At 58.1% G+C, this 26,634-nt stretch overlaps 6 protein-coding genes across 6 annotated transcripts; 3 read left to right on the plus strand and 3 right to left on the minus strand.

Annotated features, from left to right (window-relative positions):
* Positions 1-3,788: 3,788 nt before the first annotated feature.
* On the minus strand, positions 3,789-4,876 carry CH63R_06439 (uncharacterized protein; the record flags this gene model as incomplete). The annotated part of the gene is given in 3 exon segments (XM_018301414.1): positions 3,789-4,480; positions 4,489-4,669; positions 4,724-4,876. Coding segments are annotated over 3 exon segments (1,026 nt in total).
* An 843-nt stretch (positions 4,877-5,719) lies between these two features.
* Positions 5,720-13,534, plus strand: CH63R_06440 (Alpha-1,3-glucan synthase; the record flags this gene model as incomplete). The annotated part of the gene is made up of 6 exons (XM_018301415.1): positions 5,720-6,223; positions 6,382-9,680; positions 9,801-10,042; positions 10,145-10,482; positions 10,548-10,892; positions 11,021-13,534. The coding sequence occupies 6 exons, from the start codon at positions 5,720-5,722 to the stop codon at positions 13,532-13,534; spliced, it is 7,242 nt and encodes a 2,413-aa protein (XP_018159265.1).
* Positions 13,535-14,398: 864 nt separating this feature from the next.
* On the plus strand, positions 14,399-14,826 carry CH63R_06441 (uncharacterized protein; the record flags this gene model as incomplete). The annotated part of the gene is made up of 2 exons (XM_018301416.1): positions 14,399-14,575; positions 14,650-14,826. The coding sequence occupies 2 exons, from the start codon at positions 14,399-14,401 to the stop codon at positions 14,824-14,826; spliced, it is 354 nt and encodes a 117-aa protein (XP_018159266.1).
* A 485-nt stretch (positions 14,827-15,311) lies between these two features.
* CH63R_06442 (homogentisate 1,2-dioxygenase) lies at positions 15,312-16,797 on the minus strand (the record flags this gene model as incomplete). Its single annotated transcript, XM_018301417.1, has 2 exons — positions 15,312-16,656; positions 16,730-16,797. The coding sequence occupies 2 exons, from the start codon at positions 16,795-16,797 to the stop codon at positions 15,312-15,314; spliced, it is 1,413 nt and encodes a 470-aa protein (XP_018159267.1).
* Positions 16,798-18,233: 1,436 nt separating this feature from the next.
* CH63R_06443 (uncharacterized protein) lies at positions 18,234-19,001 on the minus strand (the record flags this gene model as incomplete). Its single annotated transcript, XM_018301418.1, has 4 exons — positions 18,234-18,404; positions 18,458-18,641; positions 18,735-18,786; positions 18,875-19,001. 4 exons carry the CDS (start codon positions 18,999-19,001, stop codon positions 18,234-18,236), a joined length of 534 nt encoding a protein of 177 aa, XP_018159268.1.
* Positions 19,002-22,926: 3,925 nt separating this feature from the next.
* CH63R_06444 (Glutamine-dependent NAD(+) synthetase) lies at positions 22,927-25,495 on the plus strand (the record flags this gene model as incomplete). Its single annotated transcript, XM_018301419.1, has 7 exons — positions 22,927-23,101; positions 23,186-23,349; positions 23,406-23,789; positions 23,864-24,586; positions 24,664-24,824; positions 24,882-25,082; positions 25,135-25,495. 7 exons carry the CDS (start codon positions 22,927-22,929, stop codon positions 25,493-25,495), a joined length of 2,169 nt encoding a protein of 722 aa, XP_018159269.1.
* Between the last annotated feature and the right edge of the window lie 1,139 nt (positions 25,496-26,634).

Consider the following 26,634-nt stretch of genomic DNA (forward strand, 5'->3'; position numbering starts at 1 on the left):
CCCCCCCCTCCCTAACCCCTCCACGACGAACTACCCGAAAGGGTCGAGGAGGAGAGAAGAAACGAGGGCAGAAGGAGCTTCGTGACGGGGGAGGGAGGGAAGAGAGCGCTGAGTCGCCGTCGTTGCTTGTGCAGATTTTGGTCTGCCACGGCCAGAGAATGTACCAGGGGGGGATGGCAGGAGACTGAAAGAAGACACACTTACGTATCGGGATACCTTGAGAGCGGCCGGCCCCCCCAATTATCTCTCTCTCTCTCCGCGCCGCAAAGGAACTCCTCGGAGGACTCCACCAAGCGCACGACAGACAGTCGAGAAGTCGCGTCAGCCGTCAGTGTGTTCGGCGCCAGCCATTCTGCTGAGTAAGACCCACGTCCCGTCCTTTTGGGCCGTCGATAGTGTCTGCTGGATGGGTGGGGGGAGGACAGGATCTTTCGGCGAAGGGTTGTGTGGTGGTGGTGGTGGTGGTGGGGGGGGGATATCTCAGGCGTTGAAGCAGCTCGAGAGTTCTCGGCCGTTTTCTTCTTCTCTCCCGGGGGCTCTGGTGAGAACAAAGGGGGATAAAGTGAGTGAGGTTGTAATTTCATTCGAGAACGAGTCGGACAAGAGCCCACAAAGAGTGACAAAGACTCGCGAGAAATTTGAGTCCCATGTTGCTGTGGCACCGAAGGATGTATCCGTACGGGTACGGGACGGATGGGATGAGAGACAGGAGGGGGGGGATATTGATTAAAGTGAGGTCGTAGCGTTCCCAAAGGACTGGGCCCCCCCCAATATCCGTACTTCCAAAAGAGGAACAATATTGGGCGATATTTGGAGCGTTTGCATCTGGTTACGGAAATGAGTTCTGGACATTTTCCCATTTCTGACACGGTTGCGCTGTGGTGGTAATCAACAGACCAAGACGAATCGGGGACAGGAACCCAAAGAGGGCCAAGAGGAAGGCAACGGAACATTTTCAAGTCGATTCCGTGAGAGCCAAATGTCGGGAGGAGGCGAGTCGGGTCGGATCAGAGCCGTCATTGCCGACTCTGCTCCTACGTCCGCGGCCGCCACCGGGCATCGGGCATCCCACCGGTACCTGGGCACCGAGGGACCTCCTCTTGGGATCTTGGCAGGGAAGCTTGACAGATGTCTGCACTCTTTCTCTCTCACTCTCTCTCTCTCTCGCACTGGCGCTTGCAGGAGAACAAAGAAGTCGCATCTGCCGACAAAGAACGGGAAGCCGTTGAGAAGCCGTCGGGGATTTCGTAAGAAAGAAAAAAAAAAAGGGGGAAATAGGAGAAAACTTATGGGCACTTGTCCAAGACATTGATCCCATAGCCCCCATCAATTTGGTCTGCGACGTCGCCTACGCGACCGCACGGGTTGACCTGTATCAGATTGATCGCGATCCGTCTCGAGGGGGTTCGAACCACTGACCAGGCACACCTACCTGCAAAGGAGCCGCGGCTCCATTGTTTCCTGAATCTGATTCTGAAGGCTGGGAGGCGAGGCGGTGGTGGCCCCCAACCCACCGACCGGGGCAGGGTAGAACAGGACAGGCAGGGCCAAGGGTTTGGGGGGGGGGGGGTTTGCACATGGTTCATGATGTCTACGATGTACTATGTAATCCAGAACAATGCCTCGGCGGTCAGCCTGCTGCTCCATCAGATGTATAGAACCGCCGGCGCCACAGGGACAGGACTGGACAAGGTACGGATAAGGAGATGTGGACGACGGAGAAGGAGAAAAAAAAAAAAATTAGGAACAGCAAATAAATGGATACGGGGACTTAGCCACAGGTCGAACGCACAACACATACGTACATACACACTACTGAACCCAAAAAGTTGGCACGGCGGAGTGGGAGACCGAAAGAAATGGGCGAGTCGGGTCAATGGAGGGCGGCTGAATTCACACACACACGAAGGGGTTCCCTGCTGTTTCCGCCACCGATAACACGGGTATTTATAGCAACGATCATCGCAGGGGACACGGGTTGGAGTTGGTGCCACGCTACAGAGCTACCTACGATGTACACCACCACCATCACCTGTGCTTTCCTGTGCCGGCGTGCCCCCAACGGCTTTCGGGCAATTTATGACGGGATTCACCTGTTAGTTGGGATCTTGACGGACGGCTGCTGAACGGATAGGAAAGCTTGGAAGGAAAGAAGGAAAAGAGGGATGCCTGTCAACTTCGCCTCCCCGATCTACCCGTAAAAAACTACTTACTACTAGAAAACTGCTTTAACCGGGCTCATCTTGACCACTATGTGGACTCATGCCTCTTCCTGTTCCGGGCTGGCCGGGATGTGGAAGAGGGTTGGTTGACCTATGGCGGACGGGGTGTTCAGGGGACGACGCTTCTTCTCCAACTTTTTGTTTTGGAGAGGGGGTTGGTTGCTGTGTATGCTGCGAGTGGGGGGGGGGGGGGGGGGGTCGTGGTTGACGGACATGCCGGCAAGCGTGAGGCGCATGACATGAGGCGGAAGGCGACGGGCGGGTGGCTTTTGAGGGTGTTTGTCTTTTTGCATAGTCTGGATGTGGGTTGAGGATTATGGATATGAAGGATAGGACGTGTATACAAAGTTGATGGCTGTGTCTGCGTGCACAACTCTCCTATCCGTACTCGAGCTGCAACACAAGACAAAGAGAAAGCCGCCCCACTCCGTCCCGTATTTCTCTTAAAGCCGCGTCATGCTGGCACTGGATAAAAAGGGGGAGAGAGGGGGGGGGGCGTGGTTGAACAAACACATACAAGTTTACAAGTGACAAGCTTCTGGCCAACTGGGCGGGATTCCATCATACTAACGAAAAAAAACCTCCTGATTCTCCACCCGCACGCGACGAGGCCAAGTCGTCGATTGGATGAACGGAGGAGCAGCCCAGGGCCTCCCTGGAGGCACACCACCCGGCAGAGAGAGAGAGAGAGACAGACTAGACAGAGAGACAGAGAGCGAGAGAGCCGATGCTGGTTACACGGGTTAAACGGGCGGGCTGTGGCTAAGCTAAACGGAGGCTGGACCGCCCTCACTCTGTTTGAGTTTCAGCTTGCAAGGACTGGGCATAGTTGCCGCGAGTCCGCCGGCACGCCCAGCTCAACCGTTCGGATGGGAATACGAACATCAGACGAGGGACAGGAGCAGGAGGAGCAAGGGCTGGACCAGAAACAGGAACGAATACAGAGAGTACACAGGCTGACTTGGCCAACTAACTGATGACAGATTGACAGACGCCCGCCGTTGGTTTCCTCCGTGCGCCAGGCCGCAAGCTTGCCGGCTAGGTAAACTGTGCTCGCACACCAAAAGCTTAACCGCCCTGTCATCCAAGTCGATGTAGGAGGCCATGTGCCCTGAAACGTGGGCAACCCTCCTTGAGAGCGGCAGCCGAGATGGAGAGATGGAGAGATAGTGACGCAGTGACATGGTGACATGATGAGAAAGACGGCAGCCAGGGATGTGTGCTTCAGGTAATGGATACGGCTGCGGTGATGTCTCTCTCCCCTGTGATTGTGATGGTGATAGTGATCATATAGCGGGACAAGGAAAAAGGAAGGTGACTTTACCTGGCGGCTGGTCCGTTGCATCTGCCGTCACAAGCCACAGGTTTCGCCACCGACGGAGGAATGGAATAACAAATGACAAAAAAAAATACAATAGCGAAAGCCTCTCTCTCTCTCTATCTCTCCTTCGCCGCACTCTCTCGGGGGTGTGCGTCCCCTCTGTTAGCCTAGGCTAAGCCCAACTGCGTGACGTCAAAACGATGCGCTGTCCACCTTTTCCTTCCATCAATGTGGGAACAGAGGCCTCATTCAGTACTCTCAAAGTCGCAGAGTCTCAAAGTTGCAGAGTGCCCCCATCCCGGGCAGAGGCCGGGTGTGTTGTGGAAACCGTCTCCTGACTGACTCGCTTGGCGGCATAGTCTCCTTATCTCACACACACGCACACACACACACACACACACCACACAGCATTCCCGAAAATTCTTTTTTGGGGGACGTGCATGCATGGAAGACTTGCAGAAGAAAAAGAAAAGAAAAAAACAAACACCACGAGACGAAGAAGAAGAAGGGTCTTTCTGTAAGACATAATAGCCAGGCCACATGCTGCCTGGGTAATCGTACATCGTACTAGCACGAGACACGAGAGAGAACACGCATATGCAATGCACCATCAATGGCTGGCCGCCTTCGGCCTTGCCAAACGACACGAGGAAACCGCTCCAGACCTTGTTCCATGCTCTCGTCACCTGTTGGCGCCCAGCGAGTCTACCTGGTTGAAGCTCCCGAAGCTTCTCTCGGCGGCTTAGGGTTGCCCGATCACACAAAGCACCACCAGCCAGCCAGACGATCCCGGGAAGGGGGATGGTGGAGGTTTTTCCAGGATCAGATGGGTTTCCCGGGACAAGAAAAAAAAAAAAGGAAAAAAAGCACACCCATGTCGAGGCTCGGAAGCTCAGAGGGGCCCCCCTCAGCCTCTGAGCGGGCTCGGCACGAAAACCTGTCAACCCAAGTCCAGGTCCCAGTCCGATTTTTCCTTTCTGATCCTCTCTTTTTCTCTTTCCCTCTCGCTCTGCCTCCCCTCTGTGTCTCTATTCATGTGTGGCGGCTCCACCCCTATTGACCCCTGTTCCGCTCCTCTGCTCATCCCGGCCAAAGGTCGGTCGATACTCGATACTACCATGTATATCTGCGTGTCCAAGTAAGTATCCGCACATAGCAGTGTGTTCTCGACAGTCGACACCCGTCCGAACTGTGGGCAGCCTGGATTACCTGGGCCATGGGCATAGGACAAGGAAACCCCCCTCAAGGTCCAACGGTCCCCCTCCTCCTCCAAGTTCCCGACCGGGAAGATCTGCCTCGTCGGCCAGCCCACCCCGTGGTGAACCGGGTCCATGGCCTGTGAGGATATTCATAGTGTCCAATCGGCCACCCTCCGCAACCCTGCCCGGGATGCCGAAGACACCACCGAGAAAAGGTCACCGCTATGATGCAGATATGAGTAAACCTCGAGCTCGTATCCTAGAATGGTAGGCTCCGCAGACGACGGGCATGAAGGTTCTCTCACTCGCGCTCTCTCTCTCTCACACACACACTCTCGCTCGCTCTGGCTGAGGCGATGCCCGGCATACGGGGCGGGTCTGACTACTGTATTGTATGTCTCCATGTATCCTCCTCCCACCCCTTGCCATTCCAGGCTGTGTAGTCAGTGATCCGTATAGCTCGCGCGCATACACACGCGCACACACACACACACACCAAGGACATGGAGGCGGGAGTGAGCAGACCAGCAAAGTGCTGAGCTGTTCAAAGATTTCCGTCCCCATAGTAAAGGCCATCCATCCCCGTAGTCTTTCTTCTCCTGCCTAACCCCCCCTCCCCATCTCTGACGTACGTTGCTTCTGGTTTCCTGCCTAGCTTTCGTTCTCGCGCGTGTGTGTGTATTTTGCGGGAAAGGGAATATCTCTTACTATCGCTCATCCATCTTTCCCATCTCTCGTCCTTCGTTCAACAACCCACACCCCCCCCCTTTCCGAACTGGCATCACTCGCTTCCGCCGGTCCATGAAAGCTATCGCAATCCTGCTTGCTTTTGTTATCAACACTTAAAAACTGATAATACTGTTTATTTCGTTTCATGCCTGGTATCAGCTGCTCGAAATCAGCCAGCGCCTCACCCACCCTCGCTTCGAGGACGCACTCGGGCGTCCTCTCTCCCACTCTCAGAACAACCGTCCAATATGTGGTTCGGGGAACTGAAAGCGCTTCTACTACTGGGCTTCCTGTCCCGTAATGTTAATGGCCTCAAGTACGACGAGCAATATGTCGACTACAACCTCAACCAGAACAAGGATGCGACGGATCCCATAATGTACGAGGGAACATGGGAGGGCCACAACCACTACCCGTCGCCCAAGAACTGGCGGTTCCCGTTCTACACCCTCATGCTCGACAGATTCGTCAACGGCAACCCGGAAAACGACAACGCCAACGGCACGGTACTCGAGCAGGACATCACGGGCACGCAGTTGCGATGGGGCGGCGACATCGCCGGCCTCGTCGACACGCTGGACTACCTGCAGGGCATGGGCATCAAGGGAATCTACTTTGGAGGATCAATGCTCATCAACGCGCCCTGGAACTACGACTCGTACTCGCCGCTGGATCACACGCTTTTGGATATGCACTTTGGCAACATTACGGAATGGAGAGAGGCCATTGCCGAGATTCACAGGCGCGACATGGTAAGTCAAACAGAGACAGACGGAAAACAAAGGACGAAAAAGAACCAGAGCGAGAGAGAGAGCAGGGGCAGGAGCAGGAGCAGGAGCAGGAGCAGGGAGCAGTACAAGAAGATCAACAAAACAGAAAAAAAGCTGACATATACCGTCTACTTCTTTAGTACGTCGTCTTCGACAACACCATGGCCACCTTGGGTGACCTGATCGGCTTCAAGGATTACCTCAACACGTCGGCGCCATTCGAGCCCGAGGAGATGGAGGTCGTCTACAAGACTGACCGGCATTACCTCGACTGGACATTCCCGACAAAGTACAACGAGACGTGCGAGCACTTCCCCCGTCTCTACCTCGAAGAGGGACGGGAAGTTCCCCAGGAGGTCTATGACATGTTTGGCGGCTGCTACGACGGTGACTTTGACCAGTTTGGTGACACGGAGGCCTTCGGCGTCTACCCGGATTACCGACGTCAGTTGACCAAGTTCGCCTCCGTGCAAGACCGACTGAGAGAGTGGGTGCCGGCGGTCAACCAGAAGCTGGCGCACTTCTCGTGCATGATGATCCAGATGCTGGATATCGACGGGTTCCGGTTCGACAAGGCGCTGCAGGTGACGGTCGACGCGCAGGGCATCTTCTCCAAGAAGATGCGCGAGTGCGCGCGCGACGTCGGCAAGGACAACTTCTTCCTGCCGGGCGAGATCACGGGAGGTAACACCATGGGCACCATCTACATCGGGCGCGGACGCGTCCCGGAGCAGTGGTTCAAGGACATCAACACGGCCTACAACACGACCAACGAGACGGCGCAGGGCCAGGACATCTTCATCCGCGACGAGGGCCACCAGGCGCTGGACTCGGCGGCCTTCCACTACTCCTTCTACCGCTTCCTCGTCATCTTCCTGGGCATGGACGGTACGGGTGTGGCGGGCTACGACGTGCCCAGCAACTTCGTCGAGGCGTGGAACGAGGTGCTGCGGTCCAACGACATGATCAACGCCAACACGGGGCAGGTCGACCCTCGCCACATGTTCGGGGCCATGAACCAGGACACGTTCCGCTGGCCCGCCATCGAAGTCGGCCACGAGCGCAGCCTGATGGGCCTCTTCATCACGACGCTCCACCTGCCCGGCATCCCCATGCTGACGTGGGGCGAGGAGCAGGCCTTCTACGTGCTCGACAACACGGCGCAGAACTACATGTTCGGCCGTCAACCGCTCGCGTCGGCGCCCGCGTGGCAGCAGCACGGCTGCTACTCCATGCCGGCGACGCTCTACTTCCAGATGCCCCTGACGAGGGCGCGCGAGGGCTGCCGCGACGACACGGTGTCGTGGGACCACCGCGACCCGAGCCACCCGATCCGCAACATCCTCAAGCACATGTACCACCTGCGGGAGGATTACCCCGTCCTCAAGGACGGCATGTGGCTCGAGCAGCTGTCCAACACCACCGAGGACCTGTTCTACCCCGGTAACTCGGGCATGGCGACGACGACCGGCCTCTTCAGCGTGATGCGGTACCAGCTCGGCGTGCAGGACCTCGGCGAGGACCTCGTGCCCGTCTGGTTCCTGTACCACAACCGCAACGTCACGCACACGTACAAGGTCGACTGCAGCAAGGAGGAGGAGGCCATCGTGTCGCCGTTCACGGCCGGCACGACGGTGAAGAACCTCTTCTTCCCGCACCAGGAGACGGAGCTCGAGACGTCGCCCGTCAAGCTCACGTACGCCGGCAACACGGGCTTCAACGGCTGCTTCAGCAACATCACCATGGCGCCGTTCGAGTTCCGCGCGTACGTGCCCAAGGCCGACTTCAAGAACCCGCCCGTGGGCATCACCAAGTTCGTGCCGGGCCACGACTCGCGCATCGAGTCGTCCAACCCGACCAACACGGTGCCCATCGAGTTCCAGCTGTCGGTCAAGATGGACTGCGACAGCTTCAAGGACGCCGTCAGCTTCAAGTCGCACACGGACGACAACAGCGTGCCGTCGATCGACGAGAGCTCCATCAAGTGCGAGGACATCTCCGAGACGGTCTCGGAGTGGACGGCGGCGCTGGCGTCGGCCTGGTCGTGGAAGGCCAACCTCGTCAACGTCAAGCACGGCGTGCACCAGGTCACCGTCGCCAACGCCACCGTCTCGGGCGGCGGCTCGACGACCAACGTCACGGACCGGTTCCTCTTCCGCGTCGGCGCGCAGGACAACGGCATCGTGTTCCCGCACACGGCCAACTACTCGACCACGCTGCTGAGCCGCGACGACGACGGCACGATCCGCATCAAGCACACGTCGGCGGGCGCCAGCCAGTTCCGGTACTCGACCAACTTCGAGTCCTCGTGGAGCGACTGGGCGCCCTACGAGACCGAGACCAAGGTGGTCAAGCAGCCGTGGAGCGGCACCAAGGACCAGGAGTGGAAGGGCGAGCACGTCATCGTGCAGTACTACAGCAAGCTGCTCGGGTCCAGCGCCTACAAGGTGCACGCCGACCTCGACTACGACACGCCGCGGCGCATCCCGCACATGTTCGCCGTCGGCAAGTTCAACCAGTTCGGCTACGACAGCGGGCTGACCAAGGCGCTCAAGCACGAGAGCGAGTCTCAGTGGGCGTGGCACTACATGGACGAGTGGCCCAACTTCTTCAAGTTCAACGTCTGGGGCATGAACCCGGACAAGATGCCGGACCAGTCCTTCATCTACGGCGACGTCGACGGCGACAACGTCGTCGAGCGCCTGCCGCCCTCGTCGCTCTTCGAGAACGCCGTCAACATCACGGCCGCGCCGCCCAAGCCGCACCTGGCCTTCCGCGTCGTCCTCAACGACGCCACCCTGCAGTACCAGCTCATCCCCCAGGGCAACATGTGGATCCAGTTCGTGCTCTGGCTGCTGCTCCTCGTCGTCCCCGTGCTCTCGGGCCTCGCCGCCGTCCAGGCCTTCAAGCGCTCCTTCTACAAGGTCAAGTTCAACGAGCACGGCGTCCACGACACGTCCAAGTTCGGCATGATGATCCAGAAGACGCGCAACGCCTTCATGGGCGCCGCCGGCGCCATGCCCCTCAAGATGCGCAGCTCCACCGACCTCGTGTCCGCCGCCGCCGCCGCCACCGCCGGCAACAAGCGCCGCCGGGTGCTCATCGCCACCATGGAGTACAACATTGACGACTGGAACATCAAGATCAAGATCGGCGGCCTGGGCGTCATGGCCCAGCTGATGGGCAAGGCGCTCAAGCACCAGGACCTCGTCTGGGTCGTCCCCTGCGTCGGCGACGTCGAGTATCCCGTCGACAACCCGGCCCCGAGCATGTACGTCAAGATCATGGACCAGGAGTACGAGATCAAGGTGCAGTACCACATCGTCGACAACATCACCTACGTCCTGCTCGACGCCCCCGTCTTCAGGAAGCAGACCAAGTCCGAGCCGTACCCCCCGCGCATGGACGACTTGGAGAGCGCCATCTACTACTCTGCCTGGTAAGTCTTGGAAGAATCCAAAATCAAAGTCCCCCCTCCCCCCTCACTGTCTTTGACAAGACAAGACAACAACATAAAGACACGAGATAAGTTCATATCTCTAATCATCTACATACACAGGAACCAATGTATCGCCGACACCTGCAACCGCTTCCCCATCGACCTGTACCACATCAACGACTACCACGGCGCCATCGCACCGCTGTACCTGCTCCCCAAGACGGTCCCCGTGGCTCTGTCTCTCCACAACGCCGAGTTCCAGGGTCTCTGGCCTATGCGCACGCCCGAGGAGAGCAAGGAGGTCTGCAAGGCGTACAACTTGGATATTGCCATTGTCAAGAAATACGTCCAGTACGGCTCAGGTAAGGATATATCATGCCCCCCCCCCCCCCCCCCCCACATCTTCTCTCAAATCTTTCCTTTTCCCTCCCTTTATGAGTCTCCATGACTGACGAATCTCCCAGTCTTCAACCTCCTCCACGCCGGCGCCAGCTACCTCCGCGTCCACCAGAACGGCTTCGGTGCCGTCGGTGTCTCCCGCAAGTACGGTGACCGCTCATTTGCCCGCTATCCCATCTTCTGGGGTCTGTCCAAGGTCGGCCAGCTGCCGAACCCGGATCCCACCGATACCGCCGACTGGGACAAGAACGACTTCATGAACCAGCCCAAGATCGAGGTCGACCCCGCCTACGAGGCCGGCCGAGGCGATCTGAGGAGACAGGCGCAGGAGTGGGCCGGGCTCAACGTCGACCCCGATGCCGAGCTGTTCGTCTTTGTCGGCCGTTGGTCTCTGCAAAAGGGCGTAAGTGGTGTCCCCCTTGTTTGTTTCCCAACTGAATGACCAAGAGATTAACTCGGAGTGAACAGGTCGATCTCATCGCCGACATCTTCCCCTGGGTCCTGGACACCTACCCCAAGGCCCAGCTCATCGCCATCGGACCCATGATCGACCTCTACGGACGCTTCGCCGCCCTCAAGCTCGCCAAGCTCATGGAACTCTACCCCGGACGCGTCTTCTCCAAGCCCGAGTTCACGGCCCTGCCGCCTTACATCTTCAGCGGTGCCGAGTTCGCCTTGATCCCCTCGAGAGACGAGCCCTTTGGCCTCGTTGCCGTCGAGTTCGGTCGAAAGGGAGCCTTGGGCGTCGGTGCCCGCGTCGGTGGTCTCGGTCAGATGCCCGGATGGTGGTACACGGTCGAATCGACCAAGGCTGTAAGTAGTCTTCGCCCTTGTTTCTGCCATCTCCCAAACCCCTCCACTCCTCTTTGCCCTCTTTCTTTCGATCTTTATAGACTCCTCATATCAAGTGTGTCCCCCTCCCTTACTGACTTTTTCCGCAGGCCCATCTTACCAAGCAGTTTAAGCATGCTATAAAGGACGCTCTCGAGACGGACACCAAGACCAGGGCCATGATGCGCGCCTGGTCGGCCAAGCAGCGCTTCCCCGTCGCCGAGTGGCTCGAGAAGCTCGAGAAGCTCCAGGGCGGCGTCATCAAGGCGCACGCGCGGTACGGCAAGAAGGGCCTCAAGAAGGGCAACGTCCTCGTCAAGCACAGCCGCGCCAGCTCCATCGCCGACCCCCTCCGCAACGACGTCGAGCTCGTCGACCGCTCCCCGGCTTGGATGCGCCAGGTGTCCGACTACGACGACGACGCCACCACCCTCCACACCGGCCGCAACACCCCGGCCGGCATGCAGACCCCCATGATGTACTCGAGCACCCCGGGGTCCCCCTCCATGTCTCCCACACCCGTCTACGTCGACTCCCCCTACAGCTCGCGCGCCGCCTCCCCGGGGCCCTTTGGTCGTGATCCCCAGCAGCACGGCCGCAACATCTCGGGCAACGACTTCACCCATAGCCGTAACTTTTCGCTCCCGGGACACGCCGGGCAGCAGCAGCAGCAACAACATCAACACCAGGGCAGCGACCTGGCACACAGCCGCAACGTCTCTGGCTTCTCCATGGCCGACACCTTACCTCTCCCCCCTCCTGTGGCCGGCCTCGGCATGCAGCAGGACAACTCGTCCCGCGCCTCGATGCTCAGCGTCGAGGACGTCGTCGGCGACAGGCACGACTACAAGCTGCAGCAGGTCGACCCCTTTTTCACGGACTCCAAGGGCGAGTTCTACCAGCACTTTGAGGAGCGCCTCAAGAACCTCAACGCCGGCAACTCCATCTCGGATCTCTGCATCGAGGACTACCTCATCAAGAGCGAGAAGGAGTGGTTCGACATGTACCTCGACGCCCGCCTCGGCCGCTCCGCCTCTCCCTCGTCCGCGAGGGGCGTCTCGAGGTCGCGGCCCTCGTCGCCCAACAACGGCTCGAGGCTGAGCCTGGGCATGTTCAAGAACAAGTCGTCGTCCAAGCTGAGCCTGCCGCTCGAGCGCGGCCGCGGCCGGCGCTCGGGACTGATGAACAGCATGGCCGCCTCCGACAGCAACCAGGCCGGCGTCGACACGTACGACGACAGGACGCCCCCGGACTCGCCGGGCTCCTACAACGCGCAGTTCGACCTCCCCGACGACTACGTGCCCCCCACCGGCTTCAAGAAGTACCTCCAGTACCGCCTCGGCGACTGGCCCGTCTACGCCATGCTCCTGGCCCTGAACCAGATCATCGCCACCAACTCGTACCAGGTCACGCTGCTCACGGGCGAGGTCGGCCAGGCCGCCTCGAAGCTCTACATCATCGCCACCATCTACCTGTGCTCCTCCGTCGTGTGGTACGTCATGTCGCGCACCATGCCGCTGCTCTACCCGCTGTCCATCCCCTACATCGTCTACGGCATCGCCTTCCTCATCCTCGGCTTCTCCCCCTTCGCCGCCGACGACAACGGCCAGGTCTGGCTGCAGAACGTCGCCACGGGCCTGTACGCCTTCGCCTCCTCGTCCGGCTCGCTGGCCTTCGCCTTCAACTTCGGCACCGACGGCGGCTCGACCGTGCCCAAGTGGATCCAGCGCCTCGCCATCATCCAAGGGCTCACCCAGATCTACACCCTCGGCCTCTGGGCCTGGGGCAGCCTCGTCTCCGAGGCCGAGGCCAACAGCGTGCCCAAGCCCACGCTCGCCGGCTCGCCCTGGCTCCTCGCCGTCTGCGGGCCCGTCGCCATCCTGCTCTGGGCCGTCGGCGCCATCCTGTTCCTCGGCCTGCCCAACTTCTACCGCGAGATGCCGGGCCCCATCCCCCAGCTCTGGCTGACGCTGCTCAAGCGCAAGACCATCGCCTGGTACCTCATGGCCGTCTGCATCCAGAACTACTTCCTCAGCACGCTCTTCGGCCGCAACTGGCTCTTCTTCTTCTCGTCCCAGCACCTGCCCGTCTGGAGCATGGTCGTCCTCGCCCTCTTCTTCTTCATCATCGTCTGGGCCCTCGTCCTCTGGGGTCTGGCCAAGGCCAGCGAGAGCCACCCGTGGCTGTTCCCCATGTTCGCCGTCGGCCTCGGCGCCCCGCGCTGGGCCCAGATCTGGTGGGGCACCTCGCGCATCGGCGTCTACATGCCGTGGGCCGGCAGCATCGTCGCCGGCGCCGTCCTCAGCCGTATCCTGTGGCTCTGGCTCGGCGTCCTCGACGGCCTCCAGGGCGCCGGCATCGGCATGATCCTCATGCTGACGCTGACTCGCGTCCACGTCGCCGCCGCCTGCGTCGGCGCCCAGGTCCTCGGCTCCATCTTCACCATGCTCGCCCGCGCCACGGCGCCCAACAAGGTCGGCCCTTCGTCCGTCTTCCCGGACATCAGCGAGGGCCTCGGCGTCGCCTTTGCCAACGCCTGGTTCTGGGTCGTCCTGTTCCTCAACCTGTTTATCTGCATTGGTTACTTCAAGTTCTTTAGAAAGGAGCAGGTTAGCAAGCCTTAAACGACATAAGGCTATGAAATGATTGTTCTCTCGGTCGGCTTGTTTGGCTTAGACAAGGATGGATAGATAGAGTATCGCTTCCTTGTCGTATTTTGTTCTCCTTTTTTTGTTTTCATTTTCTGCTCTCTGTTTTCCTTTTTAGAATCCAGTGGATACGAACCTCAGTCATGACCCAAACTACCATGTTAATAGACTTAATGACTTGTTAAATCAACGTGTCCCCCCGGGTACTCCTGACCATTTTTGAGATGAACTGCTGGCTTGGCCAATCGGTATCCATATCCAACACATGCACAGACATCTTGGAGGATATAGCTTGTGACTTATCAACTGGGGACAAATGACTCGAATTGATGATTACTTCGAGCAAGGCCCTGCAGCAACCCCAGCAGCCCAAGAAATCCCTGCAGCCCAAGCAGCCGTGGCTGTTCAACTCTGGGTTGGCCCCCGGAGTTGTACTTGAACAGTTGACAACAATCCAGGGGGAGCCAGCAAGCCCAGCCCATAACAGTCTTCTGCATGAACACCGAGTCTTTCCTGAACCCGCGGACAACGCTGCATTCGGCAACTGTCAAAAGATCAGCGAGAGTCCGAATTGATCGGCTGCCCTGCTGCAGCTGCTGCTGCCGAATGGCCCGGTGCTCCGCCCTACTTTATTGATTCATTCAACACGAGCGTTGTAGAGCAGATATCATACGGGCAGCACCCGAGGAGCTCACTATGTCGAGTCATGCTAATCCACAGCTGTCCCCGTTACAATTAAAAGCTACCCAGCTGATAGCTCCTATCGGTGATGCTGACTCGGGATTTCGGCCTTTTCGGACTCCAACAGTCCGGGTTTATATTGCCGTTCGTTCATTCTGAATGATGCTCGTCGACTACTTCAAGGGACCCTTCGTCGTCTGGCATCGTCCGATTTTTTTCATTTCCGCAGAATCTCCCTCGCCGCGGCATCCCCAACATGAAGCTATCAGTAATCTGCACCATCGTGGCGCTCGCCGTCACGTCGACGGAGGCGTGCGCCAAGTACAAGCACTGCTGGTAAGACCGCAACCCCGGTTTATTGTTTCACGGGCCGTGGTGACTGACCTTGTCCGGATTAAACAACACAACAGGTGCGAGCGGGACAACTTCATGTACCAGGGCAAGATTCAGGACAATGTTCCCTGGGACGAGGACACGGTCAAGGCCTGCGTCGACCCCGGGACGGTCGGCTACTACGGCCAGAACTTCAAGGAGTGCTACCGGTACAAGAAGATGTTCCCAGCCTTCATCCCCTCCAAGGCCATTGACAACTGCGACTGGAGAAACGTGAGTCCTGCCTCCCGATCCTCGGACGGTCCCGCCCGACAAAGACGGCTGACGGTTGTAGAAATGTATCTCGGTTGGTGCTTCCACCGGATACTGCCGTGACAAGATCTAGGTCGCTGGAAGACGGAAGAGAGGGGGGGGGCTTTTTACTTGTTGCGTTGATACCAATACGACGGTTAGCGTGCTATAGGATCGAGGCGTACGGGTTGAGCGTATGATTTTTTTGGGTCTTCGTTGTCTAATATTGAGAGAGCGAGATGGATCGTGTGGGATGGAAACACCGCGGATTCTGACAACTAATGTACGTGGGTCATCATTTCCGACACGGCTGGGAGGGGTGATGTACGACCGACTCCCCCCCCTTTTTAAACTACTCCGCTAGAGGAGACGGGAGGAACATTACTCCCTGATCATATACCTTCAATCTATCGACCTCTAAACGCCCTTTAGACCCGACCTCCTCCGTTCATTTCAACAAATGGCCTTCGGATGACGCCCCCTCGGGCCTCGTCCAGTGCACCGGCACGCCGCCCCAGCTCTCCTCGCTGTAGCCCTCCTGTACCTTCTTGCACGTCCGCAGCCCCCACTCGGTGACGCCGACCATGGCACAGCTCTCGAACATGAAGGCACAGCTGCCGGCGCCAACCTTGGCCGGCTTCAGGTCGGCGGCGTTGCGCGCGCCCTCGGCGCTCTCGGCGTCCGGGCCGTGGCCGCTCATGGTGTTGTGCAGGCTCGCGCCGCCGGGGACGAAGCCGCCGGAGCCGCCGCGCTTGGCGTCGTAGCCGCCGGTGATGAGGCCCATGAACTCGGACATGGTGTTACGGTGGTAGTAGGGCGGGCGGAAGGTGTCCTCGGCGACGAGCCAGCGCGGCGGGAAGATGACGAAGTCGGCGATGGCGGTGCCGGGCACGCCCGAGGGCGCCGAGAGGACGGTGAAGATGGACGGGTCAGGGTGGTCGTACGAGATGGTGCCGATGGTGTTGAAGCGGCCGAGGTCGTACTTGTAGGGGTAGTAGTTGCCGTGCCAGGCGACGACGTCGAAGGGGGTGTGGCGCTGCTTGGTCTCGAAGTAGTCGTTGTTGAACTTGACGGTGACGGTGTAGGTGTTGTCGCCGTCGCCGCCCTCGTGGGCCGTGGCGCCAAAGTCCTCGGAGAAGCAGGCCACGGGCACCTGGAAGTCGCGGGCGTTGGCGAGACCGTTGGTGCCGATGGGTCCCAGCTCGGGCAGGGTGAAGTGGCCCTGGTACAGCTCGAGGGCGTAGCCCCTCGCCGGGCCGGAGGGGAGGCGGACCTGGTACTTGACGCCGCGGGGGATGACGGCGATCTCGAGGGGGCGGACGAGGAGCCAGCCGAACTCGGTGCGGATATCGAGCGGGCCTTCTTGTGGGACGATCAACAAGTCGCCGTCGGCCGAGTAGAAGGCGGCGGTGTCGTCCATGCTCCTGCCAGCGGCGTAGACATACATGCCGATGCCCTGCTTCAGGGTCGGGTCGCCGGCGCCGGCGACGAGGCGCATGCCGGCGACGAAGTCCCAGTGCTTGGCGTCATCGTGGTCGAAGGGATCCCAGCGCAGCTGGTTAGGGATGTAGCGCAGCTTCGAGGGTTGGGCCTGGGTCTCGGGCGACGGGGCCGAGGTGGGCGTGTAGGGCGGGTGGGCGCACGAGGGGAGGATGCGGTAGAGCCAGGCCTGCTTGTTGTCGTGCCGAGGCGCCGTGAAGGCTGTGCCTGAGAGCTTCTCGGCGTAGAGGCCGTGAGGCGGTTTTTGTGGCGAGTTCTGGCCGATAGGGAGAGATCCGGGGACGGCTTCGGATCTGATGAGGGGGGGCTGGTCAGCTCAATTGATGGTTGTACTGATACATCCAGGAAGCGAGAGGGGAGACGTACTCGAGATGGGAGTCGAAGCCGACCTGGTAGCGGTACTTCTCGTCAAAGTCGAATGTTGTGACGGGCATTGTAATGGCGGGCTGATGGACTGGCGTGGGTGGGGATGGTTGTTGTACGGGATCGAGCTGCTCGGGATGGATGGATGAATGGACGGACGGATGGATGATGGCCTTCTAATATTATCACCCGGTCCCTCTCAGACCATTAGGATTCTGGAATGACGTGTGACGTTGGAAACGAGATGTATGTTTCCTCCCCTCCCCTCCTCTCCCCTCCCGTCTCAAAGCCGAACGGGTTGCTTTGGGGGGTTGCGATTCCTATTCCAATTCCGCGGTCGACGTTATGCTAAAGTCGTCAAGAAGCGGCGTCTGCCGACGGTAGCCGGGGACGGGGGCCAATTGTCCCTGCGCTTCTTGGGCCTCTCAATTCCGATTTCCGAGTTGGAGACGTGACCGTGTCCGTGAGGGGGAACGAGTGAGCCGCACTCGGCACATCATCCTTGCTTGGTTGGTTGTTGTTACCCGGGTCTTTGATATGGGCAGGTTTCCGCTGTCGAGACAAGCGGGGCTTGAAATCTTTGTCCACGTCTCGTAGTTATATAAAGATGATTTGATGCTTTGGTGATGCCATTGCTGATTGGTGCATAGAAATGGTTGCTTGCTGCCACCAACTGTTCCTTCCCCGCGGTGATGTCCCGTGGTCCCCCCCTGCACCCGTCCTGCAATTGCTGGATTGTGGGGAGATGGCCTCTTAACAGCTTCCCCGCAGCAGCACTGCGGACGCTGATAGATTGGCATCCGGCTACCCCACCATTTACACCGGAACTCAGAGGAAGCAGAATGGCTCCCAAAACTCTTCACCCGACTGGCAAACACACACACCGGCCGGCCACTGGAAGGGCGGGTTTATCACGAGCATGAACACAAGCATCTCGACCCAACGTTTTACAGATGAGCCCCCAGTCCGGTTTGCCTATCTACCTAGGCAGTGTAATCTAAGGTAGGTACGAACGTAAGACCAAGTCTCAAATGCCCAGTTACCCCGGTTGTGTGGGTCACGATGGATGCAGAAATGCCGCAATGGGCCGGCCCTGTTCCGTTCCCCGGAATCCACCCCTTTCGAACGACATGCCATGATGGCCTGACATGGAGAGTGTCCCAGTTGACGAGGCAGCATACAGCACCCCATCCAATGCGTCTCAACAATCGATCACGGTGACATGACAGGGTAAAGAGTCAATTGAGCCAGGGGCGAAGCTGCTACCACTGTAACCACCCGTCCAACGTCGTCAATCCCGCCTAGCTATACACTTGGAAGCATCAAGCTCCAGAGCAGAGTACAAACACCATCCGAACCAAGGGAGGAGGCACACCCGTCCGACTGCATCTATCGCAACATCCCATTGCGCCAAGTCGCCATGGCGAGCCAGAGCAAGAAACATGGGGTTTTTTTTTTCATCAGGAAGTATTGGTCCAGATTCGAACAAGGTTCGAGAGAGCGCACTTTACTCTTCACCCTCTGCCTTCTTGTTCTTCTTCTTCTTGCCGCCGCCGCCACTGAAGTTACTGCCCCCTGTTGCCGGCTGCTTCTGAAGGTGGACGACCAGCCGGGTCCAGGACTCTTCCTTGTCCCATTCGAACCCTGCCAGGTACGGCTTGTCGAGCTCATCATCCGCCTATGGGCCGTTAGCAAGATTGTTCGTTGCTGGCTTGCAGAGGGGGTCCTTACCCTCTTCTTATATGCCTTGTGGATAGCATCCAAGGCGTCCTTTATTGTTACGCCCTTGAGGTTGCGTGCCGTTACCTCCATGCCGAGTGGGAAGTGCAGGTCAATCTTCTTGACTGGCGGCTTGGACAGCGGGAGCTTGAGAATGTCCTTGTCCTCCACTGTCGAGGACGACGTGTTGATCTTCCTGCAACGGCCCAAGTTAGCCGTTGATCCGACAGCAAACACACCAGCAGCCACCCTTGACAGAGGGCGCGCTGATCTGGGCAGCGGGACTCACCATCCAGTCCGCTGAGTTTCCGGTGCGAGCTCCAGCTCAATCTTTTGTTCTTCTGTTACAAGACACAGCATGTTAGCCATGTCCCGAAACACCCGAGCAGTCCACTGCTCTCCAAGTGCGGGGTCGACAGAGTGACGTACCAAGGTCCTTGACGTTGTACACGCCGGGGGCAGCAGCCGAGGATTGGCGGCGAGTCTTGTGCTCCTTAGGAGGGGACTGCGAGAGACCTCCGACAGCAGAGTCGACCTTGGAGAGCGGTTCCGTCATGATGGGCGAGTTAGTTGTGGTTTGTGTGATCTAGGTGATCAAAAGTTGTTTGGTTGTCTGGTGCAAGTAACAGCGTCAGCTATGCAATCCTTCGTCTACCGGTACCGACGGCAAGATTTTCCGACCCAGGGACGGGGGAGTTGTCATGCTTTGCCAATGTACAGGAGGGAAGGGGGTAGCTATTACCTAGTGATGAACAGGTGATGTCTGGATGTGAGAAGAATGGTTGGGGGAGGATGGGGATGGGGAGGGGATTAAGAAGGGAAGAGAATGAGGGGGAGGGAGGGAAGAGGGAGGCGGATGGATGTTGATTGCGGCAGGGCGCCTGACCTGGCGGTGCCGGCCTGAGGAAAGGCGAGGAGAGACGAAGAGAGGGGTCGCGGTGTCATGTAGCCCATGTTACTGTCCGCTGTGTTGAGGCGTGCGAGATACTTGGCGATGTACTGCGATACACTCACTCACTGCTCCGTCCGGGGGTGTTGGGTGAGGGTGTGCGGTGCATTGCTCGGCTCGGGAGAAGGTCGGGCCCAAGCAAAGAGCGAGAGAGTGAGAGAGGAGACAGGCAGAAGTCAAGCTCGCCGAGCAAAGGAGCTCCCTGTCCACTGACTGTCCGTCCATTGAGGGCGTCCTGGGTTAGATTGTTGATGCATTACGGTTTCGTCAGACCGGGCGGGGTAAACTGCCCATCAATGGCGCCGCCAGACGATCGCGTGACATGGGAAGCTCATGAGATGCGATGCAGCATTTGCGAGAATGGGAGGATGCCAGGTGAGGAGCGCAGGGGCAGAGTCGGAGGCACGGGCGGCAGCTGGCGGGTGGTCTGGGCTGGCAGAGCAAGGAGAGACTGATATAATGTACATCGTACTAGCAACAGCAATACACAGCCAAGGACGAGGAGCAAGGGGCAGCTTTCCCCCTCACTGTGTCAGCCATGCACTGCCATGCTGCTTCGTTGATCGCGCACTGGGGTGTCTGGGATGCGGTATCGACCGTCAATGACACCGTGTGAGGGGAGGGTGACCGGATGATTGCGGACTGAGAAAGAAGGTCTCGGGAGGATGAGAGCAGCTCATGGTGGTCTGTCACGGTACTGATCTGTCACTGACCAGTCGCTTCTGGTTGGCTGATTGACCGAAACGGGAATGACGCGGTGGGACCCCCAAGGACCAAAGGTTGGACCACGACCCACTCGAGGGTCCCGACGGTGACACACGCGACACAGACCACCATGGCTACTGCTAGAAGGAGGCAAGCACATTATATGTACCGAGTACCTGCTTCCCTGGGTACCTAGCTAGGTGCTCAGGTACCTAGATAGTCTGGGGTAAAATCCGGGGAAGGAGCAAAAGCTAGAGGCAGAAAGAGGGAAAGAATGTAGCTTCCTGCAGACGCCTTACCGGTACGTACGTCTACGGGGGGCCGGCCCACTCCTCCTGTCTCATTGAGAACATCGATTCTTCCTTGATGATGCATCGACAGATCAAGTGTGTGTGTGTGTGTTTGTGTGTGTATCTGTGTGTATCTGTGTGGCAACGGGTCCGCCTTGGGAGATCGACCTCCCATCTCCCAATCTCTCGGCGACATCCTGCGAGATGTCGAGCATCAGAAACAGGAACATGAACATGAATAGGAACAGGAACAGGAACAGAAACAGGAATAGAACGTGCGGCGGCGTGATGCTGTTCCCAGTGCCCACGCAGTTGGGGTGAGGGGTCGCCGTGTGGCCATTTAGTGGAACCACAAAACAGCCCATCCATCACCTCACCTGATACAACACACACAACCGCCAAACCAAAGTGAGTCCCCGACCTTGCCGACGGTCGACCATCGACAGTGAGACATGGTATGCTACCTGAGTACCGTGAGTCCTTGGTCACACTGTCTTCGTCTTGTCTGATCGACTAGGGCCACCACTGCGACTAATTGGGGGTGACACTCTCGCCAAACCATCGAAGCCGAATGACGAAGCCCGGCCGACATCGAGTGAGTTGATTTGCCGGGCCACCTGGATATACTTTGATCGACGCCCTCCTGTGGCATCCTGCACTGGACTGGATTGGACTGGATCGGCCCCGAGTCGCGTGAGTTTGGCTATCCAAGCTCTGCGCACCTCCCTTCTCCGCCCCCGCTCTCGAGAGCGGGTTGTTGTTGGCACTGGGACCGATCAGAAATCAGCTCGTACCACCCTCCCTTGTACTTCGCTTGCCCTCTCAATCCATCTTTCGACCTCGTTATTAATATAAGTGACCCGGATCCCTACATCACGCTGTCCCGTCTCGCCATTTCCCCGGTCGTTCTTCTTCATTGCTAGAGTTTGCACAATGCCGCCTCCCTCCCAATATCATGTTCGCTGTTTGATACCCGTCCTCGATCGCCATCCACCGGCTCGGTCCATCATGACCTACATCGCATCCCATGCTCGACGTTGACCCGTCCGACTGTTGACTGCAGCTAGGCGAAGAAGCATCAGCAGCATCCGCCATGTCGCCACGGTGTCCCGCGGTCCCACATTCCCGCGCCAGCTTACCTAGTGTCTCGTCCACGTCTCGCCCGTATCGTCCGCGTATCCTCCCTTACTCTACTCCTATATCCACTACTACGTCCACATCCGCCGCGTCCACGCCACAGCCCATGCCACAGCCCACATCCCCGTCGGCATTTCTCGCCTCCGCCTTCGCTTCCGCCCGTCCCGTTACGTGAAGACCCTACGCCTGCTCGGCGATGCCCGTTCGTCACGGCCTCCGTTTGCCTCGAGTTCACCAGCCGCCTCCAGTTCCACGCCAATTCCGGCATGCGTTAATGTGAAATGATTCAATGAAAAATAGTTTCGCTCAAAGCTCGACTCTCACGATTGACCTCGGTGAGTATGGGAGATCCCCCTCTCGTCTAATCATGCAGTTGGATCACCATCGTCCCGACCATACGCCAATTTCCACCCCCACTTTACCACCACTGCAAATGTCTCCAAGCTACCCCCTACGACACTATCGGCGGATGATTCGGCCTGCTGCGTTTCACTGCCCCCGTTGTCGACCTTGACGCCCCCGGTTCCCCGATCTGGCCCCTAGTGATCACCTCCAAGCTGCCCTGATGGCGCTCCCCCCCGCCGCATGACCAAGGTTCGGATAGCATGGCAACGGGCTTTCCCCGTATAGCCCAAATCAGATGTAGGCATTCGAACAACCCTAGTCAATCCATACCTCGAGACTGGCTAACAGCGAGTGGCAGAGCGAAGGATAAATGCTCCATTGGCCCTGGCCTCTGAGCTCGAATCGCGACATGGCCCCTTTCCCTTCCCCGAGACGACCATCGGAAAACGAAAACCGTCGACGAAGGACGGCTGCGAAGAAGGACACGGAAAGGGGGGTTTGGATGGAGGAAACGAGGGATTGGATGGACAGTGGAGGACTGCATTGGGAGCTTGGGCCTGGAATGAAGGGGACGGACAGACAGCCGATCGATCACCTAGTGCGGGGTCATCGCTCGAGCTTGGCAGGTTCAGTAGCTGGAGCTTTCCACTTCCACAGCACAGCACAGCACAGTACCAGGCACAAAATAGGCTGTGCGTCTTGATCTTATCCTACTAAACCCCGCTTTGCTCCACAACCCCGGATTAGGTCATCCGCTCCCTTTCGTCATGCAGTGTCATTTGAGATACCTCTGCTCTACTCAGTCAGGTACCTTGCTCCGTGCCCAGCTCTGTCACGGACTCTCACAACCTGAAGTTTGATTCCGAGAACGACACCGCTTCATCCAATCACTCCTCTTCCCGTATTCGACTGCCAATCCATAACCATCCAATCGCACGATTTCTGCTCTTCCCGGGCGGGCTCTGAAACCCCTGCACCATTACTCCGCCGCGCCGCCGCACCGTCCAGTCTCGTTCCCATTGCCGTGCCGCGCGCCGGCCGGAACTGGCGCCGCCATGTCCTTCATCACCGTCGCCGCGGCGACCTTGCCAAGCGTCCCTCTCGACTTCAAGGGAAACCGCGACAGGATTCTGGAGTCCATTCGGATCGCCAAGGAGCAGGGCGCAACCCTCAGGACCGGCCCGGAGCTGGAGATTCCCGGCTATGGCTGTCTCGACCATCATCTTGAAGGTAGCTGCTACTTAGGCGTGGTCCTTTTGGCGGGCGTTCCTTTGCATTTGCGAGGCGGCTTGGGCTGACAGCCCCGTTCATTAGGAGATACCTTCCTCCACAGCTGGGAGGTGCTCGCCGATATCATCGCCGATCCTGTATGCAAGGATATGCTCATTGACTTGGGCATGGGCTGCCGTCATCGAAATGTTCGCTACAACTGTCGCGTTCTCTGCACCTACAAGCGCATCTACCTCATCAGACCAAAGGTTCTACCTGCCTAGGCCTCTCGGGTCTCACCTGAACCACCTCTGACCTCTCGCAGCAAAGTCTTGCCAACGACGGCCTATACCGCGAAGCCCGTCATTTCTCGGCGTGGACGAAACTCCGAGAGATAGAGACGTACTACCTGGAGGCCGTGGCCGCCAAGGTCACAGGCCAGAAGACGGTTCCCATCGGCGACATGATCCTCAGCACTCTCGACACTGCCGTGAGCTGTGAGACCTGCGAAGAGATGTTTTCGCCCTTGAACCCGTCGACGTTCCTCGGACTTAACGGGGCCGAGATCATCCTCAACAGCAGTGCCAGCCACGCCGAGCTGCGGAAGCTGAAGACCCGTCTTGATCTCATATCGAACTCCACTCGAAAACTGGGCGGTATCTACGTTTATGCCAATGCGACTGGGGTCGATGGCGAGGCGCGTATGCTGGTATGTCCCTGACCTGCCCCCCCAACCCAACAAGCTTCTCCCTCGGCAGGTGCTTGTGTGCTAACAGAATCCAGTTCGATGGTTCAAGCATGGTGCTTGCCAACGGAAAGGTACTGTCTCAGTCCTCCCAGTTTTCACTAAAGCCGGTAGAGGTCATCATTGCTACGGTCTCGGTCGAAGAAGTCCGGAGCTACCGCTCGAGTATCTCACGGAATTTCCAAGCCGCAGCCCAGCCCGATTTCCCCAGAGTCGAATGCGATCTGCGTTTGACAAGACCTGCTGACGAGGTGTATTTGTCGGACCATCTACGCATTGCCAAAGAGGTGGAGCTCAAGATTCTTGATCCCATGGAAGAGATTGCCATGGCCCAGGCAGTCTTCCTCTGGCAATACCTTTGCCGCACAAACTCCCCTGGGTACTTCCTTGCCCTAAGTGGCGGCTTGGATTCTTCAACAGTCGCGCTCTTCGTCTACAGCATGGCCAAGCTTGTGCTCCAGTCCATTGATGCCGGGGAGATGTCAACTCTGGATGATCTTAGACGCGTCACCGGTGACAAGACGTTCATGCCCGAGACGCCAGAGGAGATTGTCTCTAGGCTGCTCCATACATGCTACATGGGCACGGTCAACAGCGGAGATGACACGAGATCAAGAGCCTCCCGGCTCGCGGCTGAGCTTGGTGCCTATCACTCTGATATTTCGATTGATGAGGCTGTGCAGGCTCACGAGGCCATCATCGAGAAGACGCTCAACTTTAAGCCCAGATACGGGGTTGAAGGTGGCAGTCCAGCAGAGAATGTAAGTTTACGGAGTGGTGACCCATCATAGTTCTCTTTAGGTTACATAGTCGAGACTCCTGCTGATGCCATTTGTAGCTTGCGCGTCAGAACATCCAAGCAAGAAACCGTCTAGTCGTTCAGTACGAACTAGCTCAACTTTCGACAACAGCGAGACAGCTCCCGCGAGCGGGGGCGGCACTTCTGGTGCTGGGCAGTGGAAACGTTGATGAGAATCTCCGTGGTTACTACACAAAGTAGTGAGTTTCGCTTTGCTGGTAGCTCGGGCCGGCTGCTTGACTGACTTGCTGCTTCAGCGACGCATCGTCAGCGGACATTGCCCCTCTTGGGAGCATCTCAAAGACCGACGCCAAGAGCTTCCAGGCCTGGGCCAAAGACCAATGGGACCTGCCTATCATGACCGAGTTCCTTGAGGCGACGCCGTCGGCGGAGCTTCTTCCTCTATCCGCCGGAGTGCAGGATGATGAAGCAGACACGGAGATGGGCCTGACGTACAGGTGGGTGAACATGGAATCCTGTGTCCGAGTGCTTTCACTGATCGCATAACAGCGAACTGTCGGAATTCGGTATCCTGAGAAAGGTACACAAGCTGGGCCCGTGGTCAACCTACCTTCAGCTCCTAGGAGACTGGAAAGAGAGACCAGGCTACGGCCCGCGGCAGATTGCCGAGCGGGTCAAGAGGTTCTTCCGTTTCTACTCCATCAACCGCCACAAGGCCGTCATTCTCACCCCTTCACCGCATCTCTCGGCGTACAACCCTGACGATAACCGCCACGATCTCCGGCCGTTCTTGTACGTCGCCACGTGGCCATGGCAATTCGGCAAGATTGACGCGCATGCGCAGGAGCTCGAGAGGAAGATCGCGGACAGGGATAGACCAGCGGAGTCTCAGTACAACGCGGTCGACTAGGAGACAAGGCGCGAGAGACTGGATGACGCCAATAGATGGATGGCAGGCTGATATACCGCACAATGTACTGGCATCGGCTCGAGCCAATGGTATCGGGCAATACTACACACCAAAGGCTTGTCTCTTTGGTGCTGTTCTCTGTCACGTTTCTCTAGAGCATTTGAACTCACGGTCTGAACCCATTTACTACCAGCAGACTGTCCGGTCAGTTCTTGACTGGGCAGTTGTTCGTGGTCACTGTCGCAGTCAAGGAGTCATCATGGCCTTTCAAAGCCTTCTACATGACCAGCTGTGGTATCTTGTATGGTGGACGAGCTCAGTCATGCCGTATGTCCTCTTGATGTGATGGTCGACAAAAACGGGGGAAGCGACCTGATAAAGATCCCGCATCGCCTCGCCTAGCTCCCTGGCCTCGAAGACGGGGCATGTCCGCTGCTCTGAGGACAACAAATATCCTCGCGACCGTGCCCCCCCCCCCTTTCGCCAACTCCGCCATCGCCGCCGCTCGCGTTCAACTATCTGTGGATCATGCCGCTTTGGACGGATATTGCGCAAGGTAGCCTTCTCGCTGCTGTCGAGGAACAGCTCCAGCTCTCCCTCGACGGGTGACGGCGACGCCAACGGTCTCGAGAACGGCATGCCCAGAGAATTCATGGGCCGGTGGAGGGAGAGGAAACTGCCGTAGTCTTTTAGGGCTGGTTAGTGTGGTCTTGAGTTGGTAGGTCGGATGGGAAACTCGTGATGCATGCCATGAAGGGTCTTGAAGTCCCACGGTCCGCGTGGTACGCGCCATGACTCTAGAGGATTGAATTCTTCCTGTTGGCGCACCTGATATGGACTTCGCTTGATCACCGGTCACGCTTTCGATCCTGCATGCCTAGGTACTGACAGCATATTCCAAGTCTCTTGCACAATGCGAGTACACATGTCATCTATGATCTGTGGTGGACCTTCTGCCCTTCGGATGCGGTGACAATGCACGGCGGGTAAACTCTGAGATTGCGAATGGCTTGAATAGGTTACATGAAACACTGCTCGGTGACTATCTAGTCATCTCCTCCATGAGCTGAAACTGAGACAAAAAGTTTAGTGATAAATACACCGGACTAGATTTGAGTTCAGTGCTAACCCTTGCATAC

The sequence above is a fragment of the Colletotrichum higginsianum genome, chromosome 4 (assembly GCF_001672515.1).
Source record: "Colletotrichum higginsianum IMI 349063 chromosome 4, whole genome shotgun sequence".
In the NCBI taxonomy this organism is placed as follows: domain Eukaryota; kingdom Fungi; phylum Ascomycota; class Sordariomycetes; order Glomerellales; family Glomerellaceae; genus Colletotrichum; species Colletotrichum higginsianum.